The sequence below is a fragment of the Zingiber officinale genome, chromosome 5A (assembly GCF_018446385.1).
Source record: "Zingiber officinale cultivar Zhangliang chromosome 5A, Zo_v1.1, whole genome shotgun sequence".
NCBI classification, from domain to species: Eukaryota; Viridiplantae; Streptophyta; class Magnoliopsida; order Zingiberales; family Zingiberaceae; genus Zingiber; species Zingiber officinale.
This window is the reverse complement of record NC_055994.1, coordinates 149,032,791-149,049,761: the sequence shown is the minus strand read 5'-3', so window position 1 is coordinate 149,049,761 and position 16,971 is coordinate 149,032,791. Positions and strand designations below refer to the sequence as shown.

The 16,971-nt window shown below is 36.8% G+C and overlaps 2 protein-coding genes and 1 long non-coding RNA gene across 6 annotated transcripts; 2 read left to right on the top strand and 1 right to left on the bottom strand.

The window, feature by feature from the left end:
- Nucleotides 1-3,966: 3,966 nt before the first annotated feature.
- Nucleotides 3,967-10,379, top strand: LOC121982386 (4-hydroxy-3-methylbut-2-en-1-yl diphosphate synthase (ferredoxin), chloroplastic-like). Of its 3 annotated transcripts, XM_042535414.1 has the most exons (20): nucleotides 3,967-4,123; nucleotides 4,772-5,045; nucleotides 5,347-5,504; nucleotides 6,021-6,127; nucleotides 6,232-6,332; nucleotides 6,404-6,480; nucleotides 6,856-6,975; nucleotides 7,060-7,290; nucleotides 7,800-7,916; nucleotides 8,062-8,136; nucleotides 8,207-8,284; nucleotides 8,569-8,628; nucleotides 8,715-8,777; nucleotides 8,863-9,007; nucleotides 9,091-9,232; nucleotides 9,311-9,388; nucleotides 9,478-9,637; nucleotides 9,705-9,803; nucleotides 9,897-10,001; nucleotides 10,120-10,379. In XM_042535414.1, exons 2-20 carry the CDS (start codon nucleotides 4,826-4,828, stop codon nucleotides 10,219-10,221), a joined length of 2,238 nt encoding a protein of 745 aa, XP_042391348.1. In that variant the 5' UTR covers nucleotides 3,967-4,123; nucleotides 4,772-4,825; the 3' UTR covers nucleotides 10,222-10,379. The 3 variants fall into 3 exon arrangements, with proteins under 3 accessions (XP_042391348.1, XP_042391346.1, XP_042391347.1); XM_042535412.1 differs by having other exon boundaries at nucleotides 9,705-10,379; XM_042535413.1 differs by having other exon boundaries at nucleotides 3,971-4,123; nucleotides 4,809-5,045; nucleotides 9,705-10,379.
- A 374-nt stretch (nucleotides 10,380-10,753) lies between these two features.
- On the top strand, nucleotides 10,754-16,118 carry LOC121982384 (4-hydroxy-3-methylbut-2-en-1-yl diphosphate synthase (ferredoxin), chloroplastic-like). Of its 2 annotated transcripts, none has more exons than XM_042535410.1 (20): nucleotides 10,754-10,896; nucleotides 11,068-11,300; nucleotides 11,558-11,715; nucleotides 12,149-12,255; nucleotides 12,359-12,459; nucleotides 12,537-12,613; nucleotides 12,751-12,870; nucleotides 12,955-13,185; nucleotides 13,276-13,392; nucleotides 13,474-13,548; nucleotides 13,638-13,715; nucleotides 14,086-14,145; nucleotides 14,221-14,283; nucleotides 14,443-14,587; nucleotides 14,665-14,806; nucleotides 14,889-14,966; nucleotides 15,053-15,212; nucleotides 15,313-15,411; nucleotides 15,500-15,604; nucleotides 15,830-16,118. In XM_042535410.1, the coding sequence occupies exons 1-20, from the start codon at nucleotides 10,754-10,756 to the stop codon at nucleotides 15,929-15,931; spliced, it is 2,394 nt and encodes a 797-aa protein (XP_042391344.1). In that variant the 3' UTR covers nucleotides 15,932-16,118. The 2 variants fall into 2 exon arrangements, with proteins under 2 accessions (XP_042391344.1, XP_042391345.1); XM_042535411.1 differs by having other exon boundaries at nucleotides 10,762-10,891.
- LOC121982387 lies at nucleotides 12,074-16,971 on the bottom strand. The gene is made up of 4 exons (XR_006112090.1): nucleotides 16,556-16,971; nucleotides 15,736-15,941; nucleotides 14,433-15,187; nucleotides 12,074-14,281 (listed from the first exon to the last, which is right to left on the bottom strand). It is a non-coding gene; the product is annotated as an uncharacterized LOC121982387 (long non-coding RNA).

Sequence of the window (16,971 nt, the reverse complement as noted above, 5' to 3'; positions counted from 1 at the left end):
AATGTTCATGCTTAAATTTGAAAAAGGAAAACCCGATCTACTAAACATTTTAGTGTAATATTTGGTATACCGTATCAATACCGAAATTTGAGTGTAAATGGTATACAATTGATACCTTATTGAAAATCGATATATCGAAATTTTGGTTTACCGAAATTTTAGTAAAGTATCAATATGATTCTTCTGTATATCAAAATATTCGGTACAAAATATGATATGAAATTTCAATATCGGTATACCATATTGAACTAGCTCTAGTACATGCCACACGCAATCACAAGGTTACTCGTGGTTGCACCGTCAGCTAACGACGACTAAGAGGTCTATGGGATTAGGATTACATAGGTATCTTATTTTGTTTTTATAGTTAAAATGCTTATCAATTTCTGATACGAAATTGTTATAATTGTTTTGAATCCAATAATTAGATTGGTTTAATTTTCTAAATAAATTTAATATTATTTATTCTTTTCTTTAACTAGGAAGTGATATAAACTGCAGTTATCTTAAAAATAACTTTGATAAAGATGAGAAAATTTTCAGGTTTAATGTTATTTTAAAATATGATCATAGTATTAAAATAACTTATTATCTTTTTTCATGCATTTAGTAATTATGATATATTTTTTTGTGTTCTTTAATTTTATTTTATTGTTGTTTTTGTTCATCTTGGAAACATAAACAAACATTATTCTATTTTAACCTATATTATAGTTATTGTAGTAATTATGGTTATAACAATATATAGCTTATGTGTGGTTAGAACTAGTTTGATATGTTATATCAGTACTGAAATCTCATATCATTTACCGTATCAAAAATTAAAATTATATTGATAGCATATTAAAATTTGGGTGTACCAAAACTTCAGTATACTGAAATTTTGGTATGTTATAAATTCTATACTGCTACACTCAAATTTTGGTATCGTTACGGTATATCGAATATCAAACTATTAAATTTCATACTGATATGATATCAAAATTTTCGGTATAGTAAACTTTTGATATAATTCGGTAGATTTCTGTATGGTACGTGTGAATATAAATTTTTTTAATATTTTCCCCACCCCTATATATACTATCGATTGCGTTGACTGTGCATTCGATTGTATAATGAATTTCAAACTACATTTTCAAATGCAACGACACAACAACAAATATATCATCATCAACAAGGCTACAATAACCTATAATTGAGATATTTCTTGTATTCATATACATAGAAAATGAGTCAAATGAATTAACCGAAGAGTGCATAATTTGTATTGAAAATTTTCAAAGTGATGATGAAATTTACATTCTTTTTTTAATCACATTTTTCATAGTTATTGTATTGTACAGAGTATAGGAGATGGCCCTAGGGATTGATTTGCAAATTCGTTAGTTGTCATATTTAGTCAAACTTTATAAATTATTTTATTTTATAAATTATCAATGTCTTTTAAATTATTGTTAATTTGGATAAAATTTGTTATGTTTTTTTGTTTGTTGATGGCTAGGTTAGAAATATTAGATATGCTTATTTCTAAATAAATATGATAAATGTGGAAAAATAAATTGATTGTTATCTTAACCATTAATATTTGAATAAATTGCTTAATGATTTAGAGCCTTTAAAACATTCCAAATCTTTTCTATAGATATTATTATTTTTTGAAATGTATGTATGTCTAGGGATCCTAAGGACAACTGGATTCATTTCTATCATTAAATCATCATAATCCAAAATTAAATCCTCTAATATCAATAATTATTTTATGAGTAAAGTATAGAAAAATCTTCAATTACAACTTAAATTTTACATGCAATTCTCACTCATAAAAAATTTTATTTCCACTTCCTGCATGTAAAATTTTATTTACTTCAACTCCTTTATGTAAATATTGAAAGGAGAAAGATCCTAAACCCTAAACTCTAAATCCTAAATCCTAAATTCTAATATTGAAAATTTCTCCTACCGTATTTATTTATACTTTTGATGATTAGACTTGGCACTCCTCCATTATTAAAATTGGAAATTAGTTACAGTAGTCAGTAGTTAAGGACAAGGGGCTGAACATTGTAGGTAATAATTGATATATCTATGCGCTTAGCTTTGAACTTTTCAAGTAACACATGGGTAAATTTACTTAAGCCACTCCGCAAAAAGCTGTATATCAATAACACTTGAGTATGAATTAAAGTTTTATTGATTTAAAATTTATATTATCATCCTATTATATCAAAATTTTGAACTATAATTTTTTTTAAAATGTAAATCATGGGAAATGGATTTTCTTATATTTACTAAATTGTTGTAAATTTCAGGTGTAAATGAGTCTAGTCAATTTAAAGTGTGTGTTATTTATGCTTATTTGATAAAATAATTAAACTATGTTGAGTCTAAAATGAATTAAGTTATTGATATGGTTGTATCTGATTTTTTTTTCTATGAGTTTGAAGTTGGTTTGAGCTTATCTTGATTTAGTTCTTGTTATCAATCTCTTAATTTGAAATGGTTTGATTATTTAAAATTTTTTATTTGGTTAGTAAGTTTGGTATTAAAAGTTTGTTTCATTATTTCAAGAATTTCTTTATCTATTTATAATTTATTAACAAATATGATTTATAATTTTTATTCATGGATATTTAATAAATTTAATATATATTTTATCAAACTTATTCATTTATTTAGTTTAATGCGCCTTTTTTAAAAAGGTATGTTTTTTAAAAATTAACTAGAACAACCATTTCCATATTTAGCTATAATAACTTCATTTAGCCCTCAGATAAGGTTGAGTTGACTAATACAGACTAGAATTGCTACTATAAGATAAGAGTTCAAATTTCAACAAAATCGAGGGAAAAAAAGTCAACCTCCGTGCTGCCAACTATAATTTCCTGATTTACCTCCTCATAGATGGTCGTAAAATCGACCATGTGGGGTCGCTGAGATGACAGATTCCATATTTTGCTATCATATAATAACTTCATTTAGCCCCGGGGCTATGGTACGACGGCAGAGTATTTAGGTTGTCATCCAAGTATCCGTAGTTTATCCCCGACTATGGTAAATTTACGAGAATTTTTCCTCCAAATGGGACGTGCAATCAAAAGATGTTGGGCTTCTGGGTCGCTTTCCTTGAGCGCTTCCCGATTTACTTTGGTAATCGGTGAAAAAATTCTATGGGACCCACCGTATGGAGCCGTTGGATGGTGGATTCCACCATTTGTGCTACCATATAATAACTTCATTTAGCCCTCGGGCTATGATGCGTAGGGTATCCAAGTTGTCAACTGGATATTCATGGTTTTATCCCTAAATATGATGAATTTATATGATTTTTTTTTTCTAAATGGGATACACAATCAAAAGAGACTAGACTTCTTAGTTGCTCGTGAGACTAGTCCAACGAGTCTAATTTATCAATTTTTTTATATAATAATTTCATTTAATCGTAATAAACATTTGGTTTAATTATAGTAGGTTATAAATAAAAATAATTAACAATAATATATATTATTTTATTATAATATATATATATTTAATTATTCAAACACCCAGAGATCCTATCAACCGGCTCTGTCTCTAATAATCAACCAAATTTTGTCCAGAGAACTCTGTGAATTTAAAATTATTTTCTGCCTAGAAGTATTTTTAAAAAATCATTTAAAATCATTTTAGTCCACAGGAGAAAAAACAATAATTTGTGGCATTCTGCAATGAGCATCCGCATAGAATATTCTTGACACATCACGTTTTTAATTCACCTATTCTTTTAAAATTTTAAAATAGTCAAAATATTCTTTTTTAAAAAATAATTATTCACTTAATTTTAGAAAAAAAATTGGTAATAATTTAAAATTTTGTGAATGTATTTTATTGTGCAGAAAAATGGGACCAAAATGGAAAAATAAATGTAGGAGAAGGGTGATTTTTTTTTTTTTGGTTTAATAAATATATAAAAAAAAAGAATTATTTGTGAGTTTGGTTGGTTGATAAGGCGGTTGGGGCGAAAACCGACTCGCTGAGTGCACTGGCACCTGCGGCCGAGCGGCGCAAGGAAGGAGGAAGAGGGCGAGGAGGAAGCTCCTTGGTCCTGGACTACTCACCGTAGCGCGATCCTTCTCCTTTGGAGTCGGTGAGAAGCGCCTCTGGATCCATCGCCTCTTATACGTCTTCCTTTTCTCCGGGATTGAGCTGTGATTTTGGAAGTAGCTAGTTTGGAACTCGTTGATCTAAGAGATTTAGGCTCGGTCGAAGACTAGGTGTTCGGATTTGAAAAAAAGATTTTGCATTTTTTGGCGAGTGCTTTGATTTCGCTTCGATTTTTGACGGGAAAGTTATGTTTGTTTGGGTGAAAAGTAATTCCCCGTCGCTGCGTAGTTGTTGAGCTTCATTTCTAACAATAATTTCACCTTTAGCTTTCTAAACGCTCGTTGGAAGCTTAGGTGTTTGGATTTTCGATTAACATTTTAACATTTTTTTTTTCGGCGAGTTCCCTGATTTGCTTTCGATTTTTGACCTGAAGTGGAGTATTTCTCTAGAACTTGAACTTCATAAAATTAAGACCGTGTGATTAAGAAACTGCCAGTTTTATTTCCAACGATAATTTTGGCTGTAGTTTTCATCTGTAAAATCTTTTGGGCGCTGGATTTGTGTTTTTTTTCCAGTACTTTTCATAAGTGGTCGTTGATGTGCAATTAGTTTGTGAGACTAAAATCAGCACTTTGTGTTCCTTTTTGAAGTGACTTGTGGACTGTTTTCCATCTGATGTAATTGAACGCAGAAAGCAAAAAGGTGTCAATACGATTTCATTTCCACAGAGAAGGCGTTGAGGATCATGGCTACCGGGACAGTTCCTTCATCAATGGCTGGTCTGTGGACTAGGGATCGCCACTTCTATTTTGCAAAGAGCGTAGACTTTGCCAGGATTGTTGGTCTGCCTGAGAATCAAAATTTGATGCCTCGGAGAAGAAATGTGTCTATGATTAGGAATTCCTCCAAATCTAGCTCAGACATTGTGGAGTTGGAGCCTACATCAGAAGGAAGTCCACTCCTAGGTATAATATGATTCTCCTAGCCTTTAGATGATTGGGCTCTCGTCCATATTGCCAATTATCCATCATAAGTCCTGATCTTACATACACTGATCAAATCCGGTACCCTTGCAACTCGATAAATGGAGACCATTTTCATGTTTGTGTGAATGCAGCCTAGCATTTGGTTCCGATTTTGGTTTAGGAATGGATTCTTTCGTTCATTGATAATCTATAACTTTGGTTGAATAATTGATTTTATAAATGAATTGTAAATCAATTGCTGATTATTAATGGAACTAACTCCTGTTTTCCGTCTCTCTAGTTCCCAGGCAGAAGTATTGTGAATCGATTTACAAGACTGTAAGGAGAAAGACTCGTACTGTGATGATAGGGAATGTGGCTTTAGGCAGTGAGCACCCCATACGAGTTCAAACTATGACCACTTCAGATACCAAGGATGTGGACAAGACTGTTGAGGAGGTCTGCTTAAGTCTAAGACCAAACTTTGCTATTGATTAACACTGAGTCCTATCTGGAATGCTTAAATTTCTAGTCTAAGCTTATCAATAGATTATTTGAGCTGAAAGTTGATTGAATGGAGATAGCTTTTAGTTTGTTTTCTCTTTTATCTTCTTCATCAAGGCTTGCCACTATAATTAGCATTTCATGTATTTTCCATTTTTTAAAAATCTTTCAATTAACCTAAAAGGTACAGTTGGTCCAACTAGAGCTAGCAATCTTCAGACATTATTTATTCTCATGCCTCTTTAATCTTGAACTGACCAAAAGAGAGTGAAAGTATCCCATTTATCTTATATGTGTGCATAATTTCTTATCTTGTAATCATGAAAATGATGATGTCAACAGTTTATCATTTTTCATATAATAAAATTCATGTTTATTATCTCATCAGTTTCTATATCAATCCTTAATTTCTTTCTCTTAATGCTCTCCAGTAGATGCATTTCTTTCTCTTAATTACATGGCATTTGCCAGGTAATGAGAATTGCAGATACAGGTGCAGATTTAGTTCGGATAACAGTTCAAGGGAAGAAAGAAGCAGATGCTTGCTTTGAGATTAAGGACAAACTTGTCCAGAAAAAGTAGGTCCTGCATTTTTTATTCTTTTCCACAATTGTGGCAATTGCATAGCATTAAAAAAATCCTTCTGTTATTTGTATAATGATCGTCTTTCCCATGAATCCAGTTACAACATCCCTATTGTTGCGGACATTCATTTTGCACCAGCAGTTGCACTTAGAGTAGCTGAGTGTTTTGACAAGATTCGAGTCAACCCAGGAAATTTTGGTCAGTTAACTTACATCTAGAAGAATAAATTGCCACCAATGCAACAGTGTAGCTAAAACAATTTTCTGCAGCTGATAGGCGAGCCCAATTCGAGCAGTTAGAGTATACTGATGAAGAATATCAAAAGGAGCTTGAGCATATTGAGCAGGTTGTGAGAATTAGTTTGCCCAATTTTTTCCTGCTTTTTGAATAACTAAAAGTTCATTAGTGAGATTGCAAATTAAATATTTTCCTTTATTATCCAGCAATGGATTTACTTCTAGGAACAAATTGAATAATTATATTTGGAATCTAGATCAAAGTTGATTTTTTTTAATCGTATTCTGCATTGTGTATCATAAAACTATCTGAGAACTTGAAACCCTTTACATCACCATTTTTAGAGGACTTTATGAGACTCCCACTTCATTTAGTGATTCTATTTCTTACTGCAATATTTTATTGTTTTTCTTGTTTTATAGTGCCCATGTATCAGACATATTACCCAATATTTACTTCATCTTTTGTTCATCTTCCATCTCAGGTCTTCAGTCCATTGGTTGAGAAATGCAAGAAGTATGGTCGAGCAATGCGAATTGGGACAAATCATGGAAGTCTTTCTGATCGTATAATGAGCTACTATGGAGATTCTCCAAGAGGAATGGTTGGTACTTTAGTTTGTAAGCTTCAAATTGACTATTTTTCTAGAAGAAGCTAAAAATTGAATGACTTTCTGTTTTTGCAACAGGTTGAGTCTGCCTTTGAGTTTGCAAGGATATGCCGGAAGCTTGACTTCCATAATTTTGTCTTCTCAATGAAATCAAGTAACCCAGTCATCATGGTTCAAGCTTATCGTTTGCTAGTGGCAGAGATGTATGTTCAAGGTTGGGATTATCCCCTGCACTTAGGGGTTACTGAAGCTGGAGAAGGAGAGGATGGGAGGATGAAATCTGCAATTGGTATTGGGACTCTTCTTCAGGTTCCTTCTTTCAACCAACCACTTTTGGATAAATCTTTATGTTCCACAATGAAGAATTCAAACTATATTTCAAGTGAGGTTTTGGTTTGGCTAAATGGATAGCCTAAATCATTGTCGAGTTGTGGACCCTAAGAAGAGATGCTTCGCTCAGCCAATTGCTCTGTCATAGCTGTTGAATATGAATTCAATCATATCCTAGTGAAATTGTAAAGAAAGATAAAGAAAATAATCTAATTATAGATGCAGATTTGTTCCAACAATACAATTAATGGACTTGCTACCACACCCACCCACCCACCCACACACACACACAAAGAAGCATAATTCCTGCTTTGTTTAGTGGAAAACATTCATTCTTTTGTCGATTTTTTTTGCTTGAATAATTTAGGAATATAAGTTCAGAGTTCAAATGGAAGAGTTATACTTGATCAAATAAAGTTACTTACAATGCATTTTTGTATTGATAGTGAAGTTATGTTCTTGGACATCTTTCCTTTATTTTTCAACAGGATGGTTTGGGTGATACAATCAGGGTGTCCCTGACTGAACCACCAGAGAAAGAGATTGACCCTTGTAAAAAGTTGGCTAACCTTGGCATGCAAGCTTCAAATCTTCAAAAGGGAACTGTATGGCTATTTCCATCTATCATTTTCCACCAGTCCTTGGTTAAAAGCTAACTGCTAGAGCAATCATTATATTATGTCATGTCTAACTGTTCTTATGGACCTTTGCCTTTGAAACCTAACTTCTACTGCACAAAATTTAAACTAGGTTCCTTTTGAGGAAAAACATAGACGATATTTTGACTTTCAACGTAGAACTGGTCAACTTCCAGTACAGAAAGAGGTTAGAACTTCTACTCAGTTCGTTACATCAACATGTGAAGAAAGCTTTCTGAATTTGCCACTTTGTATAGGGCGAGGAAGTGGACTACCGAGGCGTTCTTCATCGTGATGGTTCTGTTCTTATGTCAGTGTCGTTGGATATGCTGAAGGTAGATAATAAATGCCACTTCCATACACTTATGTATGGTTGTATATTTTCTATACTACTGTTGCACCAGCATACTTTGCCTACTTGGATCCTGAATTTGCTTCTGACTATTTTCAGAAACTATGTCGATTCCAAGTTTCAGAGAACACCTACATTGATGATTATGCTAATCTAATGATCTGAGAATTTGGCAAATACTAAATTAGTATCTCATGCATTGTCTATTTTATTTGCATACTGCATCTACCTTTTCCTTTATCTCATGTTGCAATTTTCTTTCAACAGACACCAGAACTTTTTTACAAGTCTCTCGCAGCAAAGCTTGTGGTTGGAATGCCTTTCAAGGTTTGTAGTTATCAACTGCGACTTACATGCTTGAAGTTCACTCAGAACACCTACAAGGACTGTGCTGAACTTTTGGTGATTTCCAGGATCTGGCGACAGTGGACTCTATTCTTCTTAGAGATCTTCCTCCTTTTGAAGATGCTGAATCTGTAAGCTCTCAGTTAGTTGATTTTGTGTGTGTTCTCAAGTCTTTGAGGATCTAGTGGTCTGACTCATATTCCTTAACTTTGTCAGAGGTTAGCTCTCAAAAGATTGATCGATATAAGCATGGGTGTTGTAGTTCCATTATCCATACAGTTGACGAAACCGCTTCCTAATGCAATTGTCCTTGTGAACCTCAATGAACTTTCAACTGGCGCTCACAAGCTTTTGCCAGAAGGTAACATATGGATGTCATCAATAAACTCTTTTTGCTTCTTTCATTCAAGGCTGTTCTTAACTTTCTGATGTACTTTTTTGTAGGCACTCGATTAGCTGTAACCATACGTGGTGATGAACCTTATGAGGAATTAGATATCATCAAGAATGTCAGTGATATCACAATGTTGCTACATGATCTTCCATTAAGTGAAGATAAGCTCAGCAGAGTTCATGCAGCAAGGAGGTAAATGTTCATAATATAGAAATAGCCATCTAGCTTCACAACAATTTGACAGTCTTGCAATTTTCTTTTTCATTTCAGGTTGTTTGAGTATCTAGAAGAAAATTCTCTCAACTTTCCTGTTATCCACCACATCCAATTTCCTAAAGGAATTGATAGGTTAAATTGCGACTTCGACGATAGTAGAGTGATTTTTGGAACTTGTAATTGTTACCTATTTCTCATTCTGCTGCTCCTCCATTTGACAGAGATGATCTTGTGATTACTGCTGGGAGCAATGCTGGTTCTCTTTTAGTTGATGGGCTTGGAGATGGTATACTACTCGAGGCTCCTGATCAGGAATTCGAGTTCCTAAGGAACACATCCTTCAACTTGCTTCAAGGTTGCAGAATGCGCAACACGAAAACTGTAAGCGATACATACATATCAACGATTACTTTGCATTGTGATTTGAATTTCGCAAACTATGTTTCAGGAGTATGTGTCCTGCCCGTCTTGTGGAAGGACACTCTTTGATCTCCAAGATGTCAGTGCTGAGATCAGGTCAAAGACTTCACATCTTCCCGGTGTGTCGGTAAAGTCCTTAACTCTTCCTGGTTCTGGAATTGCACTACCAGTCCAATTAGATGCTTTGGCAAATCCTCTACTCTCCTTGACTCCTTTGCAGATTGCCATCATGGGTTGCATAGTGAATGGACCAGGAGAGATGGCCGATGCAGACTTCGGATACGTCGGCGGCGCACCGGGGAAGATTGATCTTTATGTTGGAAAGGTAACATCTCAGTTCTTTCACTTTCTTGCTTTCCTGAAATCTCATCATCGCCTCTCCATAACTTTACGCAATTTCTTAGACTAAAATCTCCAAGATGTTTATGATTTTTGTGTGGCAGAATGTGGTGAAGAGAGGTATTGCAATGGAGGATGCAACTGATGCTCTAATTCAGCTGATAAAGGACCATGGCCGCTGGGTTGATCCACAAGCTGAAGAGTAGATTCAAGACTCCACCAAGAAAATAAATATAAATGATTTATTTTTCAACAAAATCAAAACATTTTTCATGGCAAATATGTACGACCAATTATAGGTAGTTTTGTAGTATGGATATCGATGAAGAAGATGGTGCATACTAATTGAGATCTTCATTCAGTACTTACGTCGAACACTTGCTCTGCTCTACGCTGATGCCGGAGTCCCGGCAGCCGCACCGGTGGAACTGAGCGTCAGCAACGGCCGCATGTCTCGAGCAGCTCCAGCGCTGTTCCAGCTATTTCGGAGGGATCGGAGAAGACAAACGTCGGGGTATATCCTACTCCCGGCCGTCGCTCTCTGCCGACGTCACGATTCAATTTCTTTATTTCGGTTGCCGGAAGAGCTACGCCACTTCGCTTCATCAGATCAGAGGATCCCACTGCTGTTGCGGGTCAAACTTCGCGTGCTGGATCAATCCAACGTGAGTCACGGGACGCAGGTCCCGTAACCAGGCTGCTGCTGCGAGGGCGGCGTTGACTGATGGGTTGACCTGCATGGTTTTTCTCCGGTCAACGCCAATGCGCCTCACGCCAGAATCCCTACGGCGTCTGTGTGATAAACATGCGGCGATCGCCACAATCGACCCAACTGCAACTCAAGCGCACCAAAAGCTTCCTTCTTCCTTGGAATTGGTGAGGTGCGTTTCCTTCTCTTCTTCTTCGTCGTCTTCTTCTTCTTCTTCACTTGTTTTGCTCTTTGGATTGCTAAAGCATTTGCATTTATAGAGATTGCTCAATCTTTGCTTATGTTATGTTAGCTCATTGCTCATCGAATTCTATCGACATAACTAATAGAATTCTCCTCACAGGTTTGAAGTGGGAAAAAAGATCATGGCCACTGGAACAGTTCCTTCATCCATGGCCGGTGTGACTCGCAGCCTTGGCCTTGCGAAGAGTGTAGACTTCACAAGGATTGGTTTTGCCCCTGAGCAACAAAGAATGAAGACTCGGAGACGAATTGTTTCTGTGATAAAAAATTCTTCAAAATCTGGCTCTGACATTGTGGAGCTGGAACCTGCCTCAGAAGGAAGTCCTCTCCTAGGTACAAATATGATCCCTGCTTCTATTAGTCGATCGTAAGTCTTAACGATACATGGAACGCCATTGTTTCATTTGTGCTGTTTTCCAGTGAGTTCATTCCTTCTGTTCTATCTATGAATTGAATTGCAAAGTGCTCGATGATTGTTAGCTACCATAAGTAATATTACCTATTATCCATCTCTGATGTGTAAACATGTCGGTTAAAATGCTTAGTCGGAAAAAAGTTTGAACTTTTCTTTTCTTTTTTATCTAATCTAGTTCCCAGGCGGAAGTATTGTGAATCCATACACAAGACTGTCAGGAGAAAGACTCGGACCGTGATGGTAGGGACTGTGGCCCTTGGCAGCGAGCATCCCATTCGAGTTCAGACGATGACCACTTCCGATACCAAAGATGTTGACAAGACCGTCGAGGAGGTTTGCTTACAGTTTACTGATCATAACTTTTCTAAGGATAAGTTTATCTGTAGATAGTTCAAACTGACAATCGAAGGAATAACGATAGGTTTTAGATTTCTTTATCCTTTAGCTTGTTTCACTGATGTTCTAGGGAGTTTGTGCATTTTCGTTTTAGCGGAAATTAGCACCTTCCCATGCAATGCGAAATAGTGTTAATGCGATAAACATCTCTAGTGATAAAAAATCATCGTGCCTCATTGACCTACGAACTGTTTAATCCAAACCGATCAATATTTTCAACATATATGACCTGTTTATAAACGGGTCGAACCATTTATGACTCGGACATGTTTTGCTGAGACCCAAAGCTGCAAAATTGAGAGATTAAGCCTTTTGACTAGATGCTATTCTGTGTACAGTGTTTCTGAAACTAAGTATGTTCTCTTGCCAGGTAATGAGAATTGCAGATAGAGGAGCTGATTTAGTTCGAATAACAGTTCAAGGGAGGAAAGAATCGGATTCTTGTTTTGAAATTAAGAACAAACTCGTCCAAAACAAGTAGGTCTCGTATTTTTAACTTTGCTGCTTCACGTGGCAAATGTAGAAACTTCAGAAAACCTTCTCGTATTAGCATATTCATTCTCATTTCCGTTGAACCCAGTTATAATATTCCTCTTGTGGCGGACATTCATTTCGCACCTGCAATTGCGATGAGGGTAGCTGAATGTTTCGACAAGATTCGAGTCAATCCTGGAAATTTTGGTCAGTTATTGTGTTTTTACTTTGAAGAAGAAAGTTACTGTTGACTTTGAATTGATACTGAAACACTTTCTTTACAGCTGATAGGCGAGCACAGTTTGAGCAGTTAGAGTATAGTGATGATGAATATCAAAAAGAGCTTGAGCACATCGAAAAGGTTCAGATAATTGCCACTTATAGTCCCATTTGAATCTGATTCAAAGTTGAAACTTATGAATTTCTCGTGAAATCCTTCTGAGATTACTGAACCCTACTATCCTGTGAAGTTCATCAAATGTTCATCTACCTGGTCAGGTCTTCACTCCATTGGTTGAGAAATGCAAGCAATATGGACGAGCAATCCGAATTGGGACAAACCATGGAAGTCTTTCTGATCGAATCATGAGCTACTATGGAGATTCTCCAAGAGGAATGGTCAGTATTCTTGTTCATAAGCTACACATCGAACATGGTTCTTCAAACAAATCTATGCTGAAAAACTTTATATTTCTGCAATAGGTTGAATCGGCCTTTGAATTTGCAAGGATATGCCGGAAGCTAGACTTCCATAATTTTGTATTCTCAATGAAAGCGAGTAACCCAGTTATCATGGTTCAAGCCTATCGGTTGCTTGTTACTGAGATGTATGCTCAAGGTTGGGATTATCCTCTCCACTTAGGAGTTACTGAAGCTGGAGAGGGAGAAGATGGAAGGATGAAATCCGCAATCGGTATTGGCACACTTCTTCAGGTCTGTAATTTTCAAAGTCCTTTATTTTCCAGAATGCCTGCGTATTTTGTGAAGCTAATATGCTCTAACATCGGTTGCATTGCTCAACAGGATGGTTTGGGCGATACAATCAGGGTGTCTTTGACAGAACCACCGGAGAAAGAGATTGATCCTTGTAAGCGGTTGGCTAACCTTGGAATGCAAGCTTCAAATCTTCAGAAAGGAACTGTATGTGTCATTCCAACTAAGCGCAATTGTCTAATGGTTTTTGTGCTCAAAACTAACTTTGTGACTCCCAAAAATGTTTAGGCACCTTTTGAGGAGAAACATAGAAGGTATTTTGACTTCCAGCGAAGAACAGGTCAACTTCCAGTGCAGATAGAGGTTAGCAATCTTTTATTAGTATTATGTCTTTGGTTCATTGCATCGACATCCATAGAAAAGTTTCTGAAATTTGCCACTTCTTTTGATAGGGTGAAGAAGTGGATTACCGTGGAGTTCTTCATCGTGATGGTTCTGTTCTTATGCCAGTGTCCTTGGACCTGCTCAAGGTAGATAGCCAATCGGATACCTTATACAGTAGTGTTGCACTTGGTAATATTAAGAAAATGAATGGCAATGTCGGCATCGTCAAATTCAGTCTACGCTTGGCCCCGACAATTCTGAGTGATTTCTTGTGGTTTTGAAAAACACAACTTGATGAATTGAATTAGTCTCCAGTTTTCCTGATCCGTCAAAGTTTGAACCATGAGCTGAATACTCATCACTCCACCTTCACACCACATATTAGCATCATGCAGATTCAATGCTTAGTTTGGTTTATCATTGTCATCTCTTAATATCATGAACATCTAACAACCCCATTTGTTATATTTGCATCTATTTTGCCGTTCGTCACGCGTTGCTAATTTCTTTTGTCAGACTCCGGAGCTTCTTTACAAGTCTCTTGCTGCAAAGCTTGTGGTTGGAATGCCTTTCAAGGTTTGTGATTCTGAATTGCAAATGCTATGCTTGAAACTAGTCCAAAGAATCACCTTAACCTTTTGAGATTTTCAGGACCTGGCAACTGTGGACTCTATTCTTTTGAGAGAACTTCCTCCTCTAGATGATGTTGAAGCTGTAAGTTGTCTTCCAAAAAATTGTTAGACATTAGAACTTGAAGATTTAAGTTGCATATTTTTCAACACTCAATTGCTAAAAATTTGCTTTCTCGAAATGTGAATATGATAAATGATTAAGATCTTGTGGGACTAACTCATGTTTGTTACCTTTGATTAGAGGTTGGCTCTCAAAAGGTTGATCGATATAAGCATGGGTGTCATAGTTCCGTTATCCGAGCAGCTGGAGAAACCACTTCCTAATGCAATTGTCCTTGTAAACCTCGACGAACTTTCAACTGGTGCTCACAAGCTTTTGCCAAGAGGTGACATATTTTATCATTCAATTCCATGCTTCTTTGTCACAATGCTGTTCTAATTCAAAGATGTGCTTGTTTTCTAGATACTCGGTTAGCTGTAACTATTCGCGGGGATGAACCATATGAGGAGCTAGACATCATCAAGAATGTTGATAATATCACAATGTTACTACATGATGTTCCATTGAGCGAAGAGAAGCTCAGCCGAGTTCATGCAGCAAGGAGGTAAGTGATGCTAGCGACTATAAATTATCAAGACGAATAGTACATCCTTTGACATGAATCCAAATTTCTTTACTGCTATCAGGTTGTTTGAGTATCTAGAAGAAAGTTCACTTAACTTCCCCGTTATCCACCATATCCAATTTCCTAAAGGGATCGACGGGTGAGATTGCAATCTTGATAACAACCTATTGAAGGTTGTAAGCGGAAAATATCTGTTCATTCACATTGTTGTTCTGCAATTGACAGAGACGATCTGGTGATCACGGCTGGGAGCAATGCTGGTTCTCTTTTAGTCGATGGGCTTGGAGATGGTATCCTACTTGAGGCTCCTGAGCAGGAGTTTGAGTTCCTAAGGAATACATCCTTTAACTTGCTTCAAGGCTGCAGAATGCGCAACACAAAGACTGTAAGCAATCCACACAAACCTTCTATTACTTTGAATTGCAATGCGAAAAGTTTATTTTCATATTTCGTAATTTCTCATCTATTCCTGCAATATATTTCAGGAGTACGTCTCTTGCCCATCTTGTGGACGGACACTCTTTGATCTTCAAGATATAAGCGCTGAGATCAGGACAAAGACTTCACATCTTCCTGGTGTTTCGGTAAACTCCATTCCCACTGCTGGCATTGTTTGTTCAACCATTCCAATTAGACATTTTCAGAACTGACACTCCATCAACTTCTTTGCAGATTGCGATCATGGGTTGCATTGTGAATGGACCAGGAGAGATGGCTGATGCAGATTTTGGTTATGTTGGTGGTGCTCCAGGGAAGATCGATCTTTATGTTGGGAAGGTAATACCTGTCTTCTCCACAATATCATCACATCCAAACTGCTTTGCTTTGTGAAATTACAGCTATCCAACTAAACTAGTTCAAACAAATTTAAGGAAAAAGAGGAAGAAACATGCAAAGCTTGCTGTTACCTTTCAATTCACTTTCCTTGGCCATTGTTGATGCTGTTTAGGAATGACTGACTAAAACTCATATCATGTTTCTTTCTTCTTATTTTTGTATCAGACTGTGCTGAAGAGAGGCATCGCAATGGAGGGAGCAACTGATGCTCTAATCCAGCTCATAAAGGACCACGGCCGCTGGGTCGATCCACCGACCGAAGAGTAGATTTGGTACTCTGCGACCACATGATTAAGGAATTATTTTTTTCCTGTTCTTTTTCTGAAAACCAAATAATTGATCAACATAATTTACTTGTTAGGAAATAAATTCTTGTATTATGAATGAAGGAGAAAGGTTAGTGTTCATGTGTGTACAATGACCATGGGTCAATGGAAAAGGTTTTCCCTGCTCATTGAGAAGGTTGTCGTATTCAATAAAAACAGAAAACACAGTTCGTCTTATCATCATCTACAACATCATCAGAAACCACACACTTAATGTAAATGATTAGGGGCCAAAAAAAAAAAAAAAAAGATCACCTTGTATGTATGATCTGTTCTCTTGTAAGGTAGAATTACACTCTCAACCGGACTACTCTCCTCCCTGAGTTTGAGATTGAGTACTTTCCTGTTTATTCCAGTAATCACTATTCGGATCAAGAACTAGAACTCCATTTCAAGATTCTTTTTCAGACAATCATGTACTCCATTCAGCAAAATAACCAATGGCCGATGCAATTGTGAAGCGGAGCAAAATATGATTGGTGTGCAATATTAAGCAGGGATGAGGGCGACTAATTTCACTAAAAATTTAAGAAGCTTGACAGAAATCAATGGAAGGGCTAGTTACCAGAAGGCAATAACGGAGGAGAAATCGTTGGTGGAGACCATGACGCCAAGCGGAGCGACTCCAAACGCGAACTGAAGCAGGCGCAGACCGAGGCCCCCACCGCCGGCCGGCTCAAGAACATCTCGCTCAAGCCAAGTTCCAGATCATCGTCATCTGAGCGAGATCCAAAAATCATCAGCGTCACTCGCCGCCGCCACCTCCTTCTGGAAAACGCGCGATTCGAAGCCTCGGCGACGCAGTTCAGCTCTCAATCTCGGTGAAATGGACCCGACTCCGGCGGTGGAGGTGGAAATCGTAAGAGGAAAACCCTACTCAGCCGATCGATTCCGAGCACGCGGGTGAGAACCCGAGAGCCGCCGGCGACCGACAAGAAAATAATAAATAATAATAAAGTAAAATGAAAAAGGAAGAAAGAA